The 18817-nt window shown below is 43.2% G+C and overlaps 2 protein-coding genes across 2 annotated transcripts in view; one reads left to right on the top strand and one right to left on the bottom strand.

Moving 5' to 3' along the window:
- Window positions 1–406: 406 nt before the first annotated feature.
- On the bottom strand, window positions 407–18366 carry LOC121572441 (E3 ubiquitin-protein ligase DCST1-like). Its single transcript, XM_045214765.1, has 18 exons — window positions 18224–18366; window positions 15085–15110; window positions 14701–14883; window positions 12663–12809; window positions 11853–11927; window positions 11632–11751; window positions 11359–11498; window positions 10844–10985; window positions 10573–10716; window positions 10351–10472; window positions 9972–10115; window positions 9893–9903; window positions 9508–9604; window positions 8043–8190; window positions 7847–7963; window positions 7325–7467; window positions 1278–1388; window positions 407–753 (listed from the first exon to the last, which is right to left on the bottom strand). Exons 1-18 carry the CDS (start codon window positions 18364–18366, stop codon window positions 577–579), a joined length of 2190 nt encoding a protein of 729 aa, XP_045070700.1. The 3' UTR covers window positions 407–576.
- Window positions 12270–18817, top strand: part of LOC121572440 (DC-STAMP domain-containing protein 2-like) — a 39232-nt gene continuing 32684 nt past the window's right edge. Inside the window, exons 1-9 of the mRNA XM_041884511.1 lie at window positions 12270–12570; window positions 12674–12945; window positions 14703–14873; window positions 15111–15212; window positions 15348–15542; window positions 17188–17253; window positions 17426–17639; window positions 17797–17954; window positions 18213–18377. Of these exons, the coding sequence (XP_041740445.1) occupies window positions 12542–12570; window positions 12674–12945; window positions 14703–14873; window positions 15111–15212; window positions 15348–15542; window positions 17188–17253; window positions 17426–17639; window positions 17797–17954; window positions 18213–18377 (1372 nt within the window). The 5' untranslated portion in view covers window positions 12270–12541. The remainder of the gene's footprint in view (window positions 12571–12673; window positions 12946–14702; window positions 14874–15110; window positions 15213–15347; window positions 15543–17187; window positions 17254–17425; window positions 17640–17796; window positions 17955–18212; window positions 18378–18817) is intronic.

The following is an 18817-nucleotide window of genomic DNA, read 5'->3' as shown; positions in this document are numbered from 1 at the left end:
AACAAACCTTACACAACATTTCTATATAGTAAATTATACAAATAATACAAAATCCATTTATAAATCATGCATTTTAAGCTAATTAAGTGTGACTAAACTATTATGCAATTGTATACTTTACACATAGGCTATTTAATCTGATAATATCATGTCATCCTATTGTCTGAACATCCCAAAGGATTTGCTGGATCTCCAGTTGTCAGCATTGCTAAATAACAACTGCAATCTGCTAAAACCTCTGGTGAAACAGATGTTATTGTTATATATGTCTAGTCGATTTAACAATGAATTAGTCACAGGAAAAAAAATACTTCGGACAGGGATTCAAGGAAAGAAACAATTTCCTTCAGAACAATACTTGAAAGAAATGAGCCATGATAAAATTGAACAGTGGGTGCTGATCAGCTGTTCATTCGGCAAGTTTGCTTTATTGCTATTGAAAAAAATTGAGGACCAAAACCTGTAATGGGCTAATATGCTAAATGCCTTTAATGTATCTGCATGTGATTTAGGTGGTCGCTCTAATGGACATAGTACATGTCTGTGTCTGAACAGCTCTCCTCTGGTTCCCAGTTACTAGTGGGGACACAGGTGTAACAGGTCCTGCCCAGGTCCCTCCAGCACTGGGGACAGTAAGCCGCCTGGGACTGTGCACTCCACGGCCCGGTCACCCCTCTGCCTCTCCCCACACACACAGCACCACCGCAGCCTGCAGCCCAGCCTCTCCAGTCTGGACAACACACCAGACAACACCTGAGCGGGAGAGAGTGGAGGTGAAGGGTAGAGAGAGTAGAAAAGTGGGAGGAATAGAGAGAGTGGAATGGGGAGGAGGTAGTACAGTAGGTAGAAGGGGCAGTGTTAAATAAATTAATAAATTAAATAACAGTACAATTCAGTGAAAATGAACATATTTGCCCTAATTAGATTATTGGGGGTCACAGGCCATGGATTGAAAAGCATTAGTGAAGACAGAACAGAAGAAAATACGAAAGCATGCAAGACCGGATGGAGAGGGAAGGGCCCAGAAAGGAGAGTGGGAGGCGGCTGCGTCCCAAAGAGTTTGTCTGTGTTTGTTTAGATTTGTCTTGGAGATCATTCCCGGAAAAGAGTGAGCCCATTTGACTTCAAAATTAAAGGCACTGTCATGAGTTCTCAGAGTTCATCCAAGAGCCATCCCATCAACTAAATTAGGAAATAGAAGGGTTCAAAGGCCTTTAGGAAAATAAAGATATTTAAACTCTTTAATGAGAGAGTAGTTAAATACACAGAGTACGCACCGTTTTCTCTCCTATTCCTAGCTGCATGAGTCGTGTGCGTTGCCTTTTGGTGTATGAGATGCGCCTCTGAATTTGCAGGTTATAAAGGAACAGAGCACGCCTCTTCTCCCGCTAACAGACAGGCAGCCACAGCAAAGGGTGGACACACGGAGAGAAATGGGGCAGTCAGATAAATGACAATGGGCAAAGGGTTAATATAGTGTGTAGAACAGTATGGCCACAGACCAGCAAGACATAGAAAAGTCGAGACAAGACATGAAAAGATAAAAAACAGACTATTTTCTCTGTTGAGTGAGATATTTGAATCACCCTGACCATGGGTACTAGACGTCACCACTGCTGTATGAATACTCAATACTGTCCATCATGAGGATGATTCTGGAGCGCTGAACTCCCGAGGCCAGTTGGATTAGAGTCTGTGCACTGCACACTTTCACCATGTTGCACTTCTCTCCCACATGCTGAATGTGCAGCAGCTTAATTTTGCGTGATTTGTGAAACGAATCCCCTTCAGAGAGCATAAGGGGAGGACTAATAACAGTAATGACACTTCAGCTGATTTAGTGCTAAGTGAAACACACAGATGGCAATCCTTCACTATCTACTACACCAGTCTCTCCCCTCGCTGTAGTTTCTCTATAGGTCTTTCACACTGGCATTTTCAACCCTTAGTCAACCCAGGCAGCAGGGCTATTCAATTACGATCCTGGAATAGCGAAACACCTCTGGTTTTTGTTCCTACTTCATCTATCATTGCACTCACCTCATCTGGTGTCCCAGGTCTAAACCAGTCCCTGATTAGAGAAGAATGAAAACCAGAAGTGTATCGGACCTCATGGGCCAGATTTCACACATGCATTTTTCAACCCGGGCCAGAATTTGAAATGCTCAAAATACCTTTGAAACGCTATCCCTGTGGTGGAAATGCCAGCATGAAAAATGTCTGTATCCCACTTTCCCCTCTGTTAATCTCTTGCCTTTAATTCTTAGTTTCTCTGCATATACCCAGGTATACTGGATGGATATAGATCTAATTCAGTCAGTAGAGGATGCCTGGTTGTTCTTTAAAAGTAATTTCCTCTCAATCTTAAATAAACATGCCCCATTCAAAAAAGACAGAACTAAGAACAGATATAGCCCCTGGTTCTCCTCAGACTTGACTGCCCTTGACCAGCACAAAAACATCCTGTGGCGTACTGCATTAGCATCAAATAGCCCCCGCGATATGCAACTTTTCAGGGAAGTTAGGAACCAATATACACAAGCAGTCAGAAAAGGAAAGGCTAACTTTTTCAAACAGAAATGTGCATCCTGTAGCACTAACTCCAAAAAGTTTTGGGACACTAAAGTCCATGGAGAATAAGAGCACTTCCTCCCAGCTGCCCACTGCACTGAGGCTAGGAAACACTATCACCACCGATAAATCTACAATAATCGAGAATTTCAACAAGCATTTTGCTACGGCTGGCCATGCTTTCCACCTGGCTACCACTACCCCGGCCATCAACTCTGCACCCTCCGCTGCAACTTGCCCATGCGCCCCCCCCCACCCCCCCGCCCCACCCCCCCGCTTCTCCTTCACACAAATTCAGACAGCTGATGTTCTAAAAGAGCTGCAAAATCTGGACCCCTACAAATCAGCTGGGCTAGACAATCTGGACCCTTTCTTTCTAAAACTAGCCGCCGAAATTGTCGCAACCCCTATTACTAGCCTGTTCAACCTCTCTTTCGTAAATCCCCAGAGATTGGAAAGCTGCCGCGGTCATCCCCCTCTTCAAAGGGGGTGACACTCTAGATCCAAACTGTTACAGACCTATATCCATCCTGCCCTGCCTTTCGAAAGTATTTGAAAGCCAAGTTAACAAACAGATCACCGACCATTTCGAATCCCACCGTACCTTCTCCGCTATGCAATCCGGTTTCCGAGCTGGTCATGGGTGCACTTCAGCCACGCTCAAGGTCCTAAACGATATTATAACCGCGATCGATAAGACAGTACTGTGCAGCAGTCTTCATCGACCTGACCAAGGCTTTCGACTCTGTCAACCACCGCATTCTTATTGGCAGACTAAATAGCCTTGGTTTCTCTAATGACTGCCTCGCCTGGTTCACCAACTACTTCTCAGATAGAGTTCAATGTGTCAAATCGGAGGGCCTGTTGTCTGGACCTATGGCAGTCTCTATGGGGTTGCCACAGGGTTCAATTCTTGGGCCGACTCTTTTCTCCGTGTATATCAATGATGTCGCTCTTGCTGCTGGTGACTCTCAGATCCACCTCTACGCAGACACCATTTTGTATACATCTGGCCCTTCATTGGACACTGTGTTAACAAACCTCCAAACGAGCTTCAATGCCATACAACACTCCTTCAGTAGCCTCCAATTGCTCTTAAACACTAGTAAAACTAAATGCATGCTCTTCAATCGAACACTGCTGGCACCCGCCCACCCGACTAGAATCACTACTCTCGACGGGTCTGACCTAGAGTATGTGGACAACTACAAATACCTAGGTGTCTGGTTAGACTGTAAACTCTCCTTCCAGACTCACATTAAGAATCTCCAATCCAAAGTTAAATCTAGAATCGGTTTCCTATTTCGCAACAAAGCCTCCTTCACTCATGCTGCCAAACATTCCCTCGTAAAACTGACTATCCTACCGATCCTTGACTTCGGCGATGTCATTTACAAAATAGCCTCCAACACTCTACTCAGCAAATTGGATGTAGTCTATCACAGTGCCATCCGTTTTGTCTCCAAAGCCCCATACACTACCCACCACTGTGACCTGTACGCTCTTGTTGGCTGGTCCTCACTACATGTTCGTCGTCAAACCCACTGGCTCCAGGCCATCTATAAATCACTGCTAGGCAAATCCCCGCCTTATCTTAGCTCAATGGTCACCATAGCAGCACCCACCCGTAGTCTGCGCTCCAGCAGGTATATCTCACTGGTCATCCCCAAAGCCAACACCTCCTTTGGCCGCCATTCCTTCCAGTTCTCTGCTGCCAATGACTGGAACGAATTGCAAAAATCTCTGAAGCTGGAGACTCTTATCTCCCTCACTAACTTTAAGCATCAGTTGTCAGAGCACCTTACCGATCACTGCACCTGTACACAGCCCATCTGAAATTAGCCCACCCAACTACCTCATCCCTATATTGTTATTTATTTTGCTATTTTGCACCCCAGTATCTCTATTTGCACATAATCTCTTGCACATCTAGCATTCCAGTGTTAATACTAATTGTAATTATTTTGCACTATGGCCTATTCATTGCCTTACCTCCATAACTTGCTACATTTGCACACACTGTATATATATTTTCTGTTGTATTTTTTTTTACTTTATGTTTTTTTACCCCATATGTAACTCTGTGTTATTGTTGTTTTTACCGCACTACTTTGCTTTATCTTGGCCAGGTCGCAGTTGTAAATGAGAACTTGTTCTCAACTGGCTTACCTGGTTAAATAAAGGTGAAATAAATGAATAAATAAAATAAACAGTATACCATCATTTCTCGCCCCTATCTGTGCAGTACTGTAGGTAGGGCTTCAGTATGACCAGAATACGTAGTGTCTAATGCTATTACAGTAAGCTGCTCTCAGCTAAACACTGCTTTACTCGACACACGAGCCAGTGCATTTCTTACAGGATTGTACACATTGTGCTAAAGCCTATTGAATACATTGAAATATACCTCAACCAGCAATGGTGCACAAGTTTGCATGAACAATTACATATATTACGTCTGGATTAGGCAAGGTTTCTTTCTTTAGTCACGTTCCTATATGCATATGTACATGTTTATGGAGAACGTGCATCTTATTAGCCTAGAGATTCCTGGACTTGATTTTGGTGTTCATTTCATTAAACCCCCCACTGCTTCATTTGGAACAATTAAGGGAAATTAGAAGAAAAACAAGAATGCACACAACTGACCTTAATGAGGTAGCTCAGCTTAGCTGTTGAATTTCACACAAATAGAGCATGATGTAAATGAAGGCAAAGCTTTCTCCTGAACAATGATTTGTTTTATTCCCATTTATACTCAGTCGACCCAGTAGCTGCTCCAATTTCCTAGGAGATATCCGTTTCCCACCTATAAGAACTCTGGGGAAATCCACCCTTTGTGATATCCAGATCGACTGTAAATACTAACAGTATAAGGAGTGCTTCTACTTTGTAGGGACATTGTATTCTTTGTTTATTTGGATGTAGGTCGACCAACAGGACCCTACAGTTTGTACAAACCTTCCTGTGCCAAATTCACCAGGGATGAAAAAAGGAGAGGAATAATAAATGTTAGTCTGCCTATTTAAAACGTTAAATAGGCTGGACCCAATGCCAACATGAATATGTGCATGCTGTGTAGAGGCTCCCAGAGTTTTAATGTAGCTACTACTGATGTTCTGCTCACGGTGGGTGTCTTCACCAGGCTTGATACATTGTATACATTATATTATGACCTTTATTACTATATTGAACAAAAATATAAAAAACGCAACATGTCAAGTGTTGGTCCCATGTTTCATGAGCTGAAATAAAAGATCCCCGAAATGTTCCATACACACAAATAGCTGATTTCTCTCAAATTGAGCACAAATTTGTTTACATTTACATTTTACATTTTAGTCATTTAGCAGACGCTCTTATCCAGAGCGACTTACAGTTAGTGAATACATATTTTTTTTATACTGGCCCCCCGTGGGAATCAAACCCACAACCCTGGCGTTGCAAACGCCATGCTCTATCAACTGAGCTACATCCCTGCCGGCCATTCCCTCCCCTACCCTGGACGACGCTGGGCCAATTGTGCGCCGCCCATGAGTCTCCCGGTCGCGGCCGGCTGCGACAGAGCCTGGATTCGAACCAGGATCTCTAGTGGCACAGTTAGCACTGCGATGCAGTGCATTAGACCACTGTGCCACTCAGGAGACTAATTCCTGTTAGTGAGCATTTCTCATTTGCCAAGATAATCCATCCACCTGAAAGGTGTGGCATATATAACTGTAAGTCGCTCTGGATAAGAGCGTCTGCTAAATGACTAAAATGTAAATATCAAGAAGCTGATTAAACAGCATGATCATTACGCAGGTGCACCTTGTGTTGGGGACAATAAAAGGCCACTAAAATTTGCAGTTGTGCCACAACACAATGCCACAGATGTCTCAAGATGAGGGAGCGTACAATTGAAATGCTGACTGCAGGAATGTCCACCAGAGCTGTTGCATGTTCATTTCTCCAATGTCGTTTTAGAGAATTTGGCAGTACGTCCAACCAGCCTCACAACTGCAACCACATGTCACCACGCCAGCCCATGACCTCCACATCCAGCTTCTTCACCTGCAGGATCGTCTGAGGGGGTGCTGACGAGTATTTCTGTCTGTAATAAAAGCCATTTTGTGGAGAAAAACTCATTCTGATTGGCTCGGCCTGGCTATGCCCTCCCAGGCCCACCCATGTCTGTACCCTTGCCCAGTCATGTGAAATCCATAGATTAGGGCCTACTTTATTTAAATTGACTGATTTCCTTATATGAACTGTAACTCAGTAAAATCTTTGAAATTGTTCCATGTCGCGTATATATATACACATATACATACACACACCTTTCTTTTTACCTATTGACAGTTAACTTCAGAGAAACCATCCAATTTATCAGCAACTTGAGACAAACATACACTGTAGTGTAGGCTCTTATCAAGATAACATTCAATTATCAGATTTAAGAGCTGAGATTACCTTTAGAAGATTTAAGAGCTGAGATTACCTTTAGAAGATTTAAGAGCTAAGATTACCTTTAGAAGATTTAAGAGCTGAGATTACCTTCAGAGGATTTCGGCTCTACATGTATGACTGGGACAAGGTGTTAATGTGAGAACTATAATTAACACAAATACTACGGATTACATACATGTAGGCATGCCGAATGTGCCGTGAATACGTTATACATTGTGTCATACATCCGATTTACAGTATGCAGAGGTTTCATTCAACCAAGAGGATGGTAGGTGTGGTTGAGAGGGTGTATGTGTGGCCTCACCTTGGGGAAGTAGAAGGCAGCGATGACCCTGCGCAGGCGGTTGCTGTACACCTGCAGGCAGCACATCAGAGCCATCATCAGGAGTGGCACGAAACTCCACAGGTAGTCCTCTGTGGTGAGGGCCCTCGGCTGGGGCAGACAGTCTGAGAGAGAATAAAACGAGGGGGATTGTTGTTGATCTTGTAACTGTCGCCATGATTTGACTAATATGTGGTCCCACTTAATTCTGAACATTATTAGCACATACTATGAGAATGCCCATTTTATTGTGCATGGATAACTCCTAGTTGTCGTCCTGCACATGGAGCAGACATGTGACGCTACAGTATGTGTGTTCAATGCCTCCTGACAACACTGTCTAAACTATCTAGCCAAGACAAGGCTGTACACTACTAGACCTGAGCAGATTAGTGTTGTAGCCAGACAGATACAGGTAACATTAGCTAGCCACAACACACACGTCCGGCACATCAGTCTTTGGCACATTGAGCAGTGAGACATAACAGCAGAGAGGCCACATACGCTGGTTACTAGACTGCATATCCAGGTTGGAGGAGGTGTTGAAGGCACCAATGGTCTTCCTCAGCAGCTTGGCATTCATGGACTGTCCTCCCACCTTGATGTCTATGTGGTGGCTACCTGTGGAACATAGTGGCATGAGTTAACACAACCACACCGTGACAATGATATGGTACAGGAGAAAGAGTGTGTGACTCACTGGTGAGGGAGAACTCTGTGAAAGTGTGTCTGCGGATGATGTCAAAGATGCGGTAGAGCACCATATCGACAGCCAGTAGCACACAGACAAACACAGCCAGAGAGACTACCTGCAGCAGGCCCGCCATCTGTGGCCCAATGACACAGATCTGGGATTAGACTTGGAAAGATTGTTCTTCAGTCTACACAACCCTAAGGACAAAGAGTAATGAACAAGTCATTGGAGCAAAGTATTGGATTGAAATCCACTCAGAAGAGAGGAGCAACGCAGCACTAGTTTAAGCTCACTGGGACGTATGTACAGGCTCCGAGGGTTGATGAAAAGGCCCCGCTCAGCTTTCTTCAAAGGTAACAGATAACATTTGTCCTGAAATGTCAAACGTACATATCAGCTTCCAAACATTATACACTTACCTACGTATTTATTTGGACAGTGAAGCTAAGACGTTTAATTTGGCTCTATACTCCAGCATTTTGGATTTGAGATCAAATGTTTTATATGAGGCGACAGTACAGAATGTCACCTTTTATTATCTGTTTTAGAAATGAAAGCACGTTATGTATCTAGTCCCCCATTTGAAGGTATAAGTGATTGGACAAATTCACATAGTGTATTACATTTAGTCAAAAGTTTAGTATTTAGTCCCATATTCCATGTGATAACTACATCAAGCTTGTGACTGCAAACTTGTTGGATGCATTTGAAGTTTGTTTTGGTTGTGTTTCAGATTATGTTGTGCCCAATAGAAATGAATGGTAAATAATGTATTGTGTCACTTTTATTGTAAATAAGAATAGAATATGTTTCTGAACACTTCTTCATTATGCTACCATGATTACGGATAATCCTGAATGAATCGTGAATAATGAGTGAGAAAGTTAAAGATACAAATATCACACCCCACCAAAAAATGCTAGCCTCCCCATTATTAGCAATGGTAAGAGGTTTGCATGTTTTGGGGGAATGATCTTTGTGCGTCTTATTCACTAGTCATTATTCACAATTTATTCATGATTACCCGTAATCATGGTAGCATCCACATTAATATAGAATTGTTTAGAAACATATTATATACTTATTTACAATAACAGTGACTCCAAAATTACACAATACATTATTTACCATTGCTTCTATTGGGCACAACATAATCTGAAACAAACTGCAAATACATCCAACAAGTTTGATGTAGTCATTGTGTGCTAGGAATATGGGACCTATGACACCTTCAAATGGGGGGGACTAGATGTATATAGTGCATTAATTTCTAAACAGTAAAGCAGATATGTATGAAAATACCCTCAAATAAAAAGGTCACATTCTGTACTGTCGCCTCATAAAACATTTGATCTCAAATCCAAAATGCTGGAGTATAGAGCCAAATTAAACATTTCAGCTTCACTGTCCAAATAAATACGTAGGGGAGTGTACATACGGTATACAGTATAAGCACATGTATACATACTTATCTCCTTCTCCTGGCATCAATCTGTCTGAAGTAGGTGGTGATGTAGATGTTGTCAAATCGAAAGTCTTGGGTATACTGCTTCGCATATCCAAACGCTCTTCACAGGAAGACAGAGAGCGAAGAGAGGCACACAAGTGCTGATTACATTAGATACTGTATAAACACTTTATAGAAATAAACTACATCATGGTACTGCAGTGAGTCTAATGCAGGGGTGCATGACTTTAGTCCTCAAGGGCTGCAGTAGGCTGGCTTTCAACCTTGACTGATTCAGACCTGGGAAACTAGAAGTATGGACTCTGGCCAATCATCGACATACTTTTAAATCAGGTGGCAAAACCCCCCAAAAATGACACTGCCACTTTGAAGAACTAAAATAGGACACCTGACACTCCCCTACATTAGATAGCATAAATACACGTCATTCCATCATATCTAGTTGCTGTGTGGTGGAGTAGGCTCACGAGGTGAAGAAGGTACAGGAGGAGCTGGATGAGGCCCAGAAACTGGTCCAGGATGACCTTGGTCTCCTCGAAGGCTTTACTCAGACCCTCTGTGAAATCCTCCTGTAGGGCTGAGACACCAAACACAGACTGCTGCTGCTCCTCCTACACACACACACACACACACAGGAGACAGAAAGGTGGAGCTCAGGAACTGTACATAACATCTAATTAAAGTATTGTGCAAGGTGTATCTTCAAAAGAGTAAGGCATTATACATGTATTTTGAGTTGAGAAAACCTCCAAATGACCTAATTATGTGTAAACTGCAGTCTTGTATTTCTTTCATTATTTAACTGTCTTGGTTTTAGTGAGATGAGACAGAGGAGTTGGGCTGTACCTGGAGCTCTACGTTAGTGCTGAATTCTCTGGACAGTGCGTCAATGGAGAAGTTGAGCTTGTCGAAAGTTTGCCCAAAGTTCCCTTCCACTGGGATCTCCTCCCTGCACCAGGGCTTCATGACTGACAGGAAAAGCAACCAAGCAAACATCACTGTAATCAGAAAAGTATATCATCCCACATAACTAAAACACCTAGGCTACCAATGAAGCTGAACCCCTACCTCTCATGACGTCACAGAGGAAGTGGAATCTCATGGACACACACAGGATGTGGTTGATGACTGGGGCCTTGATGGCATTCATGCAGTCCTGCCACTTGACCTCAAACCACTCCCGACAGCGCTCTATCCCCTGCTCCACCACATCTGTTCCACAATGCAGAAAAACAGACGGTCAGTAATGTCAGTACATTCACAACTAATTATCGACCAATAACAACCGACTTCAATCTGCTGAATAGGTTTTTATTTACGCAAACCAATACTCAGTCACATCGCATCATCGTCTTTGCTGCATACAAATCCTGGGTGCTGTTGCCGGCAGCAACAGGGCCCTGTTTCATGGAGTCATAGCCAAACTGCCCCATGATCTCATCCCTGATGCTATGAAACTTCCTGCTCACACTCTTAGCCTCCTGACCCAATAATAACATGAAGGAAACGTTGGGGCATATCCTTGAAATATCAGTCGATAATGTGAAACAAACCTATTGAACTAATACAATAGTGAACTGTATTGCATTAGTGGAACTCAGACTGCTCTCAGCGCAGGTCTTCCGGTTTTGACTAGCAGAAGTGACTTTTCGTAGCAGGTTTCGAGAACTTACGCAGCAGGTTAGGATAATTAACGTGGTAGGTTAGGATAATTAGGTTAGGAAAAGGGTTAGCCAGAATTCACATCTCAAACAAATCTCGCTAAAAATCAGGCCTGCCCTGAGAACAGTCTTGGTTTCCACTAATGCTATTCTGCCAATAGTGATCCACTGACCATGATAATGTGCCACTTACCACAATACCCTGCACCACCTGCATGAAGGGCTCCATCACCACCCTCCACATGACCTTGCTGTGTTTGATCTGGAGCTCAATGTTGCAGCCCATAGAGAAGGCCACATCCTGGACATTACGGTGGATGTTGGCGATTGGGCCTGACAGGATGAGAGAACACACAAACGGTGATCAGAGGATTGCAAGTTTGCACCACAGCGAAGCCATACTGCTAGCAACCCATTCGGCAAGTAGCAAGGCAATAAATTTTTTCAAGAACTATTTCCAGTTTACCCCTGTAGAGGACAAATAGCATGAGGTACGCCCTGCCACGGGAGCCGAGCATGCTGGGAAAGATCAGGAGGACTGAGCAGCGAAAGTAGGAGGAAAACGCCCCACCCAGAATAGATACAGCTGAAAACACATACATAGAGCATGACTAATGTGTTTCCAATTTTTTTACTTTACCAATTGACTCCAAACAGTGTTCAATTGCAGTACCACAATCTACTCACCAACAAAAGCATATCCTGCTAAGAACCTGTTTACAGTGGTCATTGAGACATTGTGGAAGAGCCCCACAAATAAACCTGGAGGGGAGAATTAACAAGACACGTTTTAATACAATGAATTGGCCAAATTATAAACTGAAACATTGTGAAATCTGTCAACCCTCCCTGCACTGCTGACAGCACCAAATAATGCTCCCAGGAAGAAACGAGCAACTGGGAACTCCTGTGACTGACTAAAGAGGAACCGGTGGGCAAAATCTGGCAGAACCCACCTACTGAACCTCTCCAAGGCTGTGACAAAACATACACTACACAAACGGTAAGTACATTGAAGTTGTCTATGTGTATCAAATTGATCCTCAGTGGCACAAACACCAACTCATTATCTGGAATCTACTAACTGGAATGTGGTGCTTTTTTTATTCTTAGCTCACACAATTTAACCATCGTCACTGCCATTAAATAATTAGCTGGTTTTGTAATTTTGTATCCACTCGTTTTTTACAATCTGGAAGAGGGAAAAACTCCATCTTGGTGACCTCATAATGAAACTTAATTCTGTGGAGGCCTGCTACAATAACAATGACAATTCCCTTGTGACAGACTTAGAAATAAGAAAACAAATCGTATGTCTATGGTGATAGCATAGCATACATGGTCTTCAAAGGTTCGTGCAAAGTGGCCAAGCAGCCATGGAGTTTTTGAGGGGGGTCCTTAAGCGGTAAGGAAATATATTGTACAAATTGACATTATTGAAATGCATAGGCCTTCTATATCATGTGGTCATTGGTGAGTTTAGCCTAAATATCTAACCTTTTTGACAGGGTTCCCAGATTCCCAAGGCGTCGTCCACGAAGCAAGACCAAACCTTTCCGTGATCCTCGTCTGCGTGGGCTTGTGCGGAGTTTGGGCGGGTTTTTGTTTGGCCTATTCCTTGCCTCTGTGTACGGAATGACTGCACTGTTCGTACAGAACCAAGGACTGTGGTACTGCGTGTATACCACGATCGCCATAGCTTTCCTCACAGCATTTGGCATGGGCCTCTCCATCCGCGTGCGAGCGAATGTAATGCTCATGATGCCAATGCTGTGTTCAAGTGAGTAGTCTACACCAGATTAAGATTATTGTTTTAACTATACCCCCCAAAAAATGCATATGTGCGTTGAAATGCACCCATTTACCCATTCAAATCAACACTTTGGCAACATTTAGACAGGTAGCCCAATTCGGATCTTTTTTTTCCACTAATTGGTGTTTTGACTAATCAGATCTGCTGTGAAAAAATCTGATGTGATTTCTCAAAATACCAATTAGAGGGGGAAAATATCAGAATTGAGCTGCCTGTCTAAACATAACCGGGATTGCTGCAAACTGGATATATTGTTTCCCATGATGGTGTAGGAATTTGTATGAGAAGGGAAAGACCACCTTTTTGTATGAAACAGGTGGAGGTGTGTACTCGTCATAGCCTACCTGCAACCAATTAGAGCACACAAACAATTAATTCAAATGGACCAATAAGTTCACAGTTCTAAAATCACATGGTTACCGTGGTGTTATGCTACTGATGATTTGTCTTCCACAGATTGTTTGTTTACATTTCTTCCATTGTGGCTAGATGGAGTAGGCCTACACCTCCATCTAGTGGTTGCGTCGGGGACAACAATTGTTGACAACTAGCATTGTAGCTAACCCTCATCCTTTTCCTAACCTTAACCTCATCCTAACTTGTTACGTTAATTCACCTAACCTGCTGCATTAGTTCTCCTAACCTACCACTCTAATTCACCTAACCTGCCACGTTAGTTATCCTAACCTGCTATGTAAACAAACCATCTTTGGCTACAAATTATGAGTATTACCACACCGGGAATGAACCTTTGTTTGGTTGTAGTCCGCCAGAAAACCCCACAGAAGAAGAACATAGAGGCACAGTCACCTCCAACCTGTTTACATCTTCCCCGGTTTGAAAAGAAACATTTACTAAAAATAAAACACTACGTAGGCTATCTTTCTTAGAGGAGTCGTGAGCAGCTGGTGACGCCTCCACGTTTCCTAGTAGCTCACCCACTGGCTCAATCTCTTTAGGACAGTCCATTTTGAGATGCCAGAAGGGCTGGTCCATTTTCTGTCTAGTGGGTCTAACTTGTTTTTTTTTTGTGTGCAAAATGATCATGATCTGGCTTATAATGAGAGCCTCAAGGGAAAAAAATTGTCCGGTGTCGGGGCCTCGAGGAAAAAAATGGTACCGGTCCGCCTCTGAGTTGTCAAAAGCAGTGCAGAGGTGGAAGATGTCTAGGTAACTGCTGTTTGACTTGACAGGAAAATAAACTATAGTTTTTAATCCCGGTGCTGAGCTTGTGTGTAGCAGCTAATTGCTGTAGGCTATGGGTGACTAAAGCTACAGCAGCCAAGGTGATAATGGCTGGAGTCATTTTTGCTTGTTTTTGCTTAGCCAAAAGAACCCGACTAGACCTTCATTCAGGGGTTAAAGTTCTCCATCACTGCGACGGCTTTCCATCATATGGATTCTGAGAGGTCGTTTTTGAGATCAGTGTAGGTCCTCAATAACTTGAATATGGATTCATAGGGATCACTTCAATTTAATTAATTTGAATAAATTAGGGCATATACAAATTAACAGTTTAAACAGTTATTCAATGCTATTTGTGATACAGTTTGCTGATTTCCCATGGCCAGCCATCATGATTGGTTCTTGGTCCCCCCCTAGGCCACCCCAGAAAAAAATCAGAGAAACGCCCTTGGGTGGAAGGAATGGCCTACAATGCATTAGCCAGTAGGCCAACTTGTTCTGGGTATCACTAATGCAACTTTTTATGAATTTCCTCACAGTGAAGGGCAAGAACTTCCTCTTGTTCCTCATCATCTCCATGTTGGTCCAGGGCCCCATCACCAACACCCTGGAGAACTTTGACCGTGCAGCGGACAGCGTGGTGTGTGGGGCCGAACTGGCCATGAACCAGACCCAGCAGCTGATGGAGCTTGCGGCTACACCTCTTCTCTGTGAGTCCAGCTGTTCCATAAAATCACACAACACAGCTGTAGTTACACTCATTATACATGAAGTCTCAAATAGTTCACGCTAGCTTTTTTTTCTCAATGGTCACTGATCTGGAAGGACATAGCAGGTGGAGACAATATGGCAGATGACTCATTTTACAATACAATTTCTACACAATCTATCTAAGTGTTCTGCAATGTCACACACCCTTACAAGCTCCTAATGTCCACTTGTTGCAGCTGTGCTGGGCAAGATAAAAGAGATCACCAAAAATGTCCACTCTGTGGCTGGGAGGGTACAGAACTTAATCAAGGCCCTGACCGAGTCTGTCCGCCATGTAGGTACGTCTGTGGGCCATGCTTATTCTAACGCTGTCATTATTTGAAGACACTGTTAGTACAGTTACTGTATCTAACAATTTAACTCTCCAAATGAACCCTTCCATTGATTTCTATTCCCTCTGCCCCCTGTTACAGCTCGTTCCCTGAGAAACGTGTTACACTTCCTGGTCGGCATTGGCGAGGTGTGTAATGACAAACTGGGCACTCCTTATAAGAAGTGTAACAAGCTGTTTGATGATGCCCGTGATGACTGCATGGAGCTCCTGTCCGTGTTCAACTTCCTTTGTCACATTGTGGATGGGTTCCGCCCCCTCTGTGGTCTCGCTCGAGGTTGGTTGACATGTTGTTCCATCATACAGTAGAATCATTATCCTCACTCACCCTTACTTACCTCAGCTGTCAGTAGTAGAGGAAGGGTAGCTGTTTGTCATAGTGTCAGAGGGATACATTATTGTCCACAAAGAAGCAGGTTCAAATCGCAAGAGTAGAAACCTGAGAGGCTTTAGCACATATACAGCTGTATCAATAGAACAAAGGAAATGTGAAAAGGACATCAATCACTGTGGAAGGTGTCTGTTATTTAAAAAATAATAACATATATGGTAGTGTTGTAGTTAGGTTGTCATATCTGTATTGTCATTGTCGCAGTCTTAGCTTAAGTTTTCTCTTAAAGAGCCATTTTAATGTACAACTTTGTTAGGGCACCTAACCATTACATATTTTATCTGAGATGTTTGTTCTCTGTTTTTAAGTCATTCCCAGCTAGCACATTTGGTTCCTTAGAAGTTTTGGGAATGTACATTTTTGGTTTCCCATTGGTTGTGGGAACAAAGCCATAAGGTTCCTTACTGTTAACGCTGAACGTTTTCTAAACCTTCTGAGAACAGAAGTGAACATTTAGCCTGTTCTGGGAAGGTACATTTTCAGGTTGCAGGGAGGTTCTGAGAAAGTTTTCCTATGGTTCTCAGAACATTGGGTTCCCGAGTGGCGCAGTGGTCTAAGGCACTGCATCTCAGTGCTAGAGGCGTCACTAAAGACCCTTGTTCAATTCCAGGCTGTTTCACAATCCTGCTGTGATTGGGAGTCCCATAGGGTGGGGTAGGCCGTCATTGTAATTAAGAATTTGTTCTTAACTGACTTGCCTAGTTAAATAAAGAAATACATGTGCTAGCTGGGTTGTCAGTGTTTTAAAATCTTTGAAACTCAGTTAAAATGTTTCCTTTTTTCGCACCCAAGCCTGTTTTATTTTTATTTTCATAGTAATGGTGAAAAATTGCTGACTACAAATATGTTAGCTCATGGAAAAATAGATCACCCATTGTTGTGAGGTTGACATCAGTGTGGAGGTACAGCACAGCCCTCCTCTCTGGTAGCTCTGTAGTGCTCTGTGTTATTCTTTAGCTGAGGAGGCCAGGGTAACTTAGGGGCCAAGGCCTGGTTAAAACCCTGCAGCCCCACACCGCTCTCAGGTTTCCTCTCACATTCCCCAGGAGGAGCGCAGCCGTGAGTCCCTCTGCCTCCCCCCTCCATCCATCTGCCTCCCCTGTTTTCTTTTCAAATTAATTATTGTTTCATATGCGCCGCTGCTCTCGGGCCAGCCAGGACCCAGCCGGGCACTGGTGACTTTTTAATCCAAACATGACCCAAGGGCCAGAGACAGGAGGAGGAGAAAGAAAGAGAAAGAAAAGATCAAACACACTTCCTGGCCCTTGGGAGATCTAGAATGCTGCTCTCAGCATAAAGTGAATGGAGACATTTCACTTTCTTGAACTATGGGTCATAAATCCTTTATAATGCTGTTTTATAAACCTGACATGACACTTGCGTTTACTTTTAATGACCGTTCACAATGGTTTTTATGAGTCAATAAATGGAGCCTGTGATGCAGAGATGCATTTGTTACGTAAATTAGCTATAGGTCATGTCATCTGTAGGTATGAGGACAGTAATTCCCAATACATTCCTCTCATTTCAGTTGGTCAGCTGTTTTGCATCATCCCTTCTTACATTGTTGGCCACATGAAGACAAAGATTGCTGCCCGTAAGTAAAGTGCAGAGGTACAAAATAATAGTTTGTACTACTTCTCTTTTCAAAGGTAGAACATTCTTCAATACCATAATTCTACTGTAACTCCTTTTTGATGGCCACACTAAACAGTCACAAATGCACAGTGGCACATTCTTGAAGTGCATGTCTCCTTGCTCTCCTCTAGCAACCATAGCAGCTTTCGAGAAGATGAAGAAGGAGTTTGAGTTCAACATATCGGCCTCTATGCACTTTGACATGAATGTGAACAGCAGTCAGTCGCTGCAGCAGGTGTCACAGGATATGATGGAGGAAGTGTCGGTGGAGCTGGGACGTTTCCAGGAAGTGATGGGGCTGCTAGCCTACATAGGCCTCTTCCTTCTGCTGCTTATGTACCTACAGTGAGTCTATATTCATTCACATGGGTCACGCAAACAAGGTTTGACAAGGAGCGGTATACTCTATACCAGGGTTTCCCAAACTCAGTGCTAGGGAAAAAAACAAAACGTGCACCGATTTTGGGAAACTCTGCTCTATACTGTGTGTGTGTTTTTAAAGGGCTGTCCTGTACAAACACAAGTACCTGCACCAGGATGACTTTGACAACACTTACATCACAGAGCAGTTTGAGGAGCTGGACCAGAGATTGGCTCGAGAGGGAAAACCCCCTGTCCTACCACTCAGCCAGAGAGAGGCCCGCACCTACATCAGACCATGTGAGTGGAGCAGGAAGAGAGGGAATGCACAGGAAAGAGGAGAAGAAAAGATAAATGGATTGTAGGGGGGAAGCAGTGTGGGTGTTGAGAGAAAAGGTAGGGAGTGAAAGGATATAGAAAAATTAGAAAATGAGAGAGAACAAAAATAAAAATAAAACGTCTAGAAAGGTGAAAAGAGAAAGTCAGTGTTATGTCATGTCATGGCAGTGAAAACACCCACCTAACCTCCCCTCCCCCACACCCGTCTCTGTCCTCTAGTCTCAGTGTACCTGACGGCCAGGGAGTGGCGGACGGCTGCCCTCAGCGCAGTGTCCATCCTCAGACACATAGCCATGGGATGCCTGGTGGTGGCGCTGGACCTGGTGGTCTTCTGGATGTTTGACCTGGTGCACCACCAAGCCCAGGGGGACATTGTGGCTAGAGGTGACATTGAGTCAGGCTACAGGAAAATAGATTATGTTCGGTTCAAGGTTATTTACTGTAATAAATACATTGGAAATATTACTAGCCACCCTACCCATCAGTGTACTCACAGGTGCATGGTTAAAAACAGGAATAGACGAGAGGTATAATGTCTGCATTCATAATTGCTTCCAAAAAGTATATTTACCTGAATGAAACCAGAAACACTGCAAACAAACCGAGTCTCAAAACATGTTTGTACAGCAATTTTGTTTGTACACATTTTGTTTGGGCTGCTATTTTGGACTTAGTTATTTTAGACATAATTAACAGTTTATGTTATGAGAGTAAGTGGTTCGGTGTGATGAGTAACCTTGCCTGAAACCTGAAGAGTTGTCCTGAACATCAGTTTACTCCATTCTATTCAGTACAAAGGAATTAAACTGGACATCAGTTTCAAA

Source organism: Coregonus clupeaformis, unplaced genomic scaffold (genome assembly GCF_020615455.1).
Source record: "Coregonus clupeaformis isolate EN_2021a unplaced genomic scaffold, ASM2061545v1 scaf0306, whole genome shotgun sequence".
In the NCBI taxonomy this organism is placed as follows: domain Eukaryota; kingdom Metazoa; phylum Chordata; class Actinopteri; order Salmoniformes; family Salmonidae; genus Coregonus; species Coregonus clupeaformis.
This window is presented reverse-complemented; position numbering and strand designations above follow the sequence as displayed.

Excerpts from the sequence above, each read along its gene's own strand:
- LOC121572441 (XM_045214765.1), bottom strand. The coding sequence starts at position 18,366 with ATGTCCCCCTGGGCTTGGTGGTGCACCAGGTCAAACATCCAGAAGACC. Across the intron at positions 12,810-14,700 it reads GGAAGTTCTTGCCCTTCACT|TGCAGTCATTCCGTACACAG; the intron begins GTGAGGAAATTC and ends CTGTACGAACAG. Across the intron at positions 11,752-11,852 it reads AGCAGGATATGCTTTTGTTG|CTGTATCTATTCTGGGTGGG; the intron begins GTGAGTAGATTG and ends ATGTGTTTTCAG.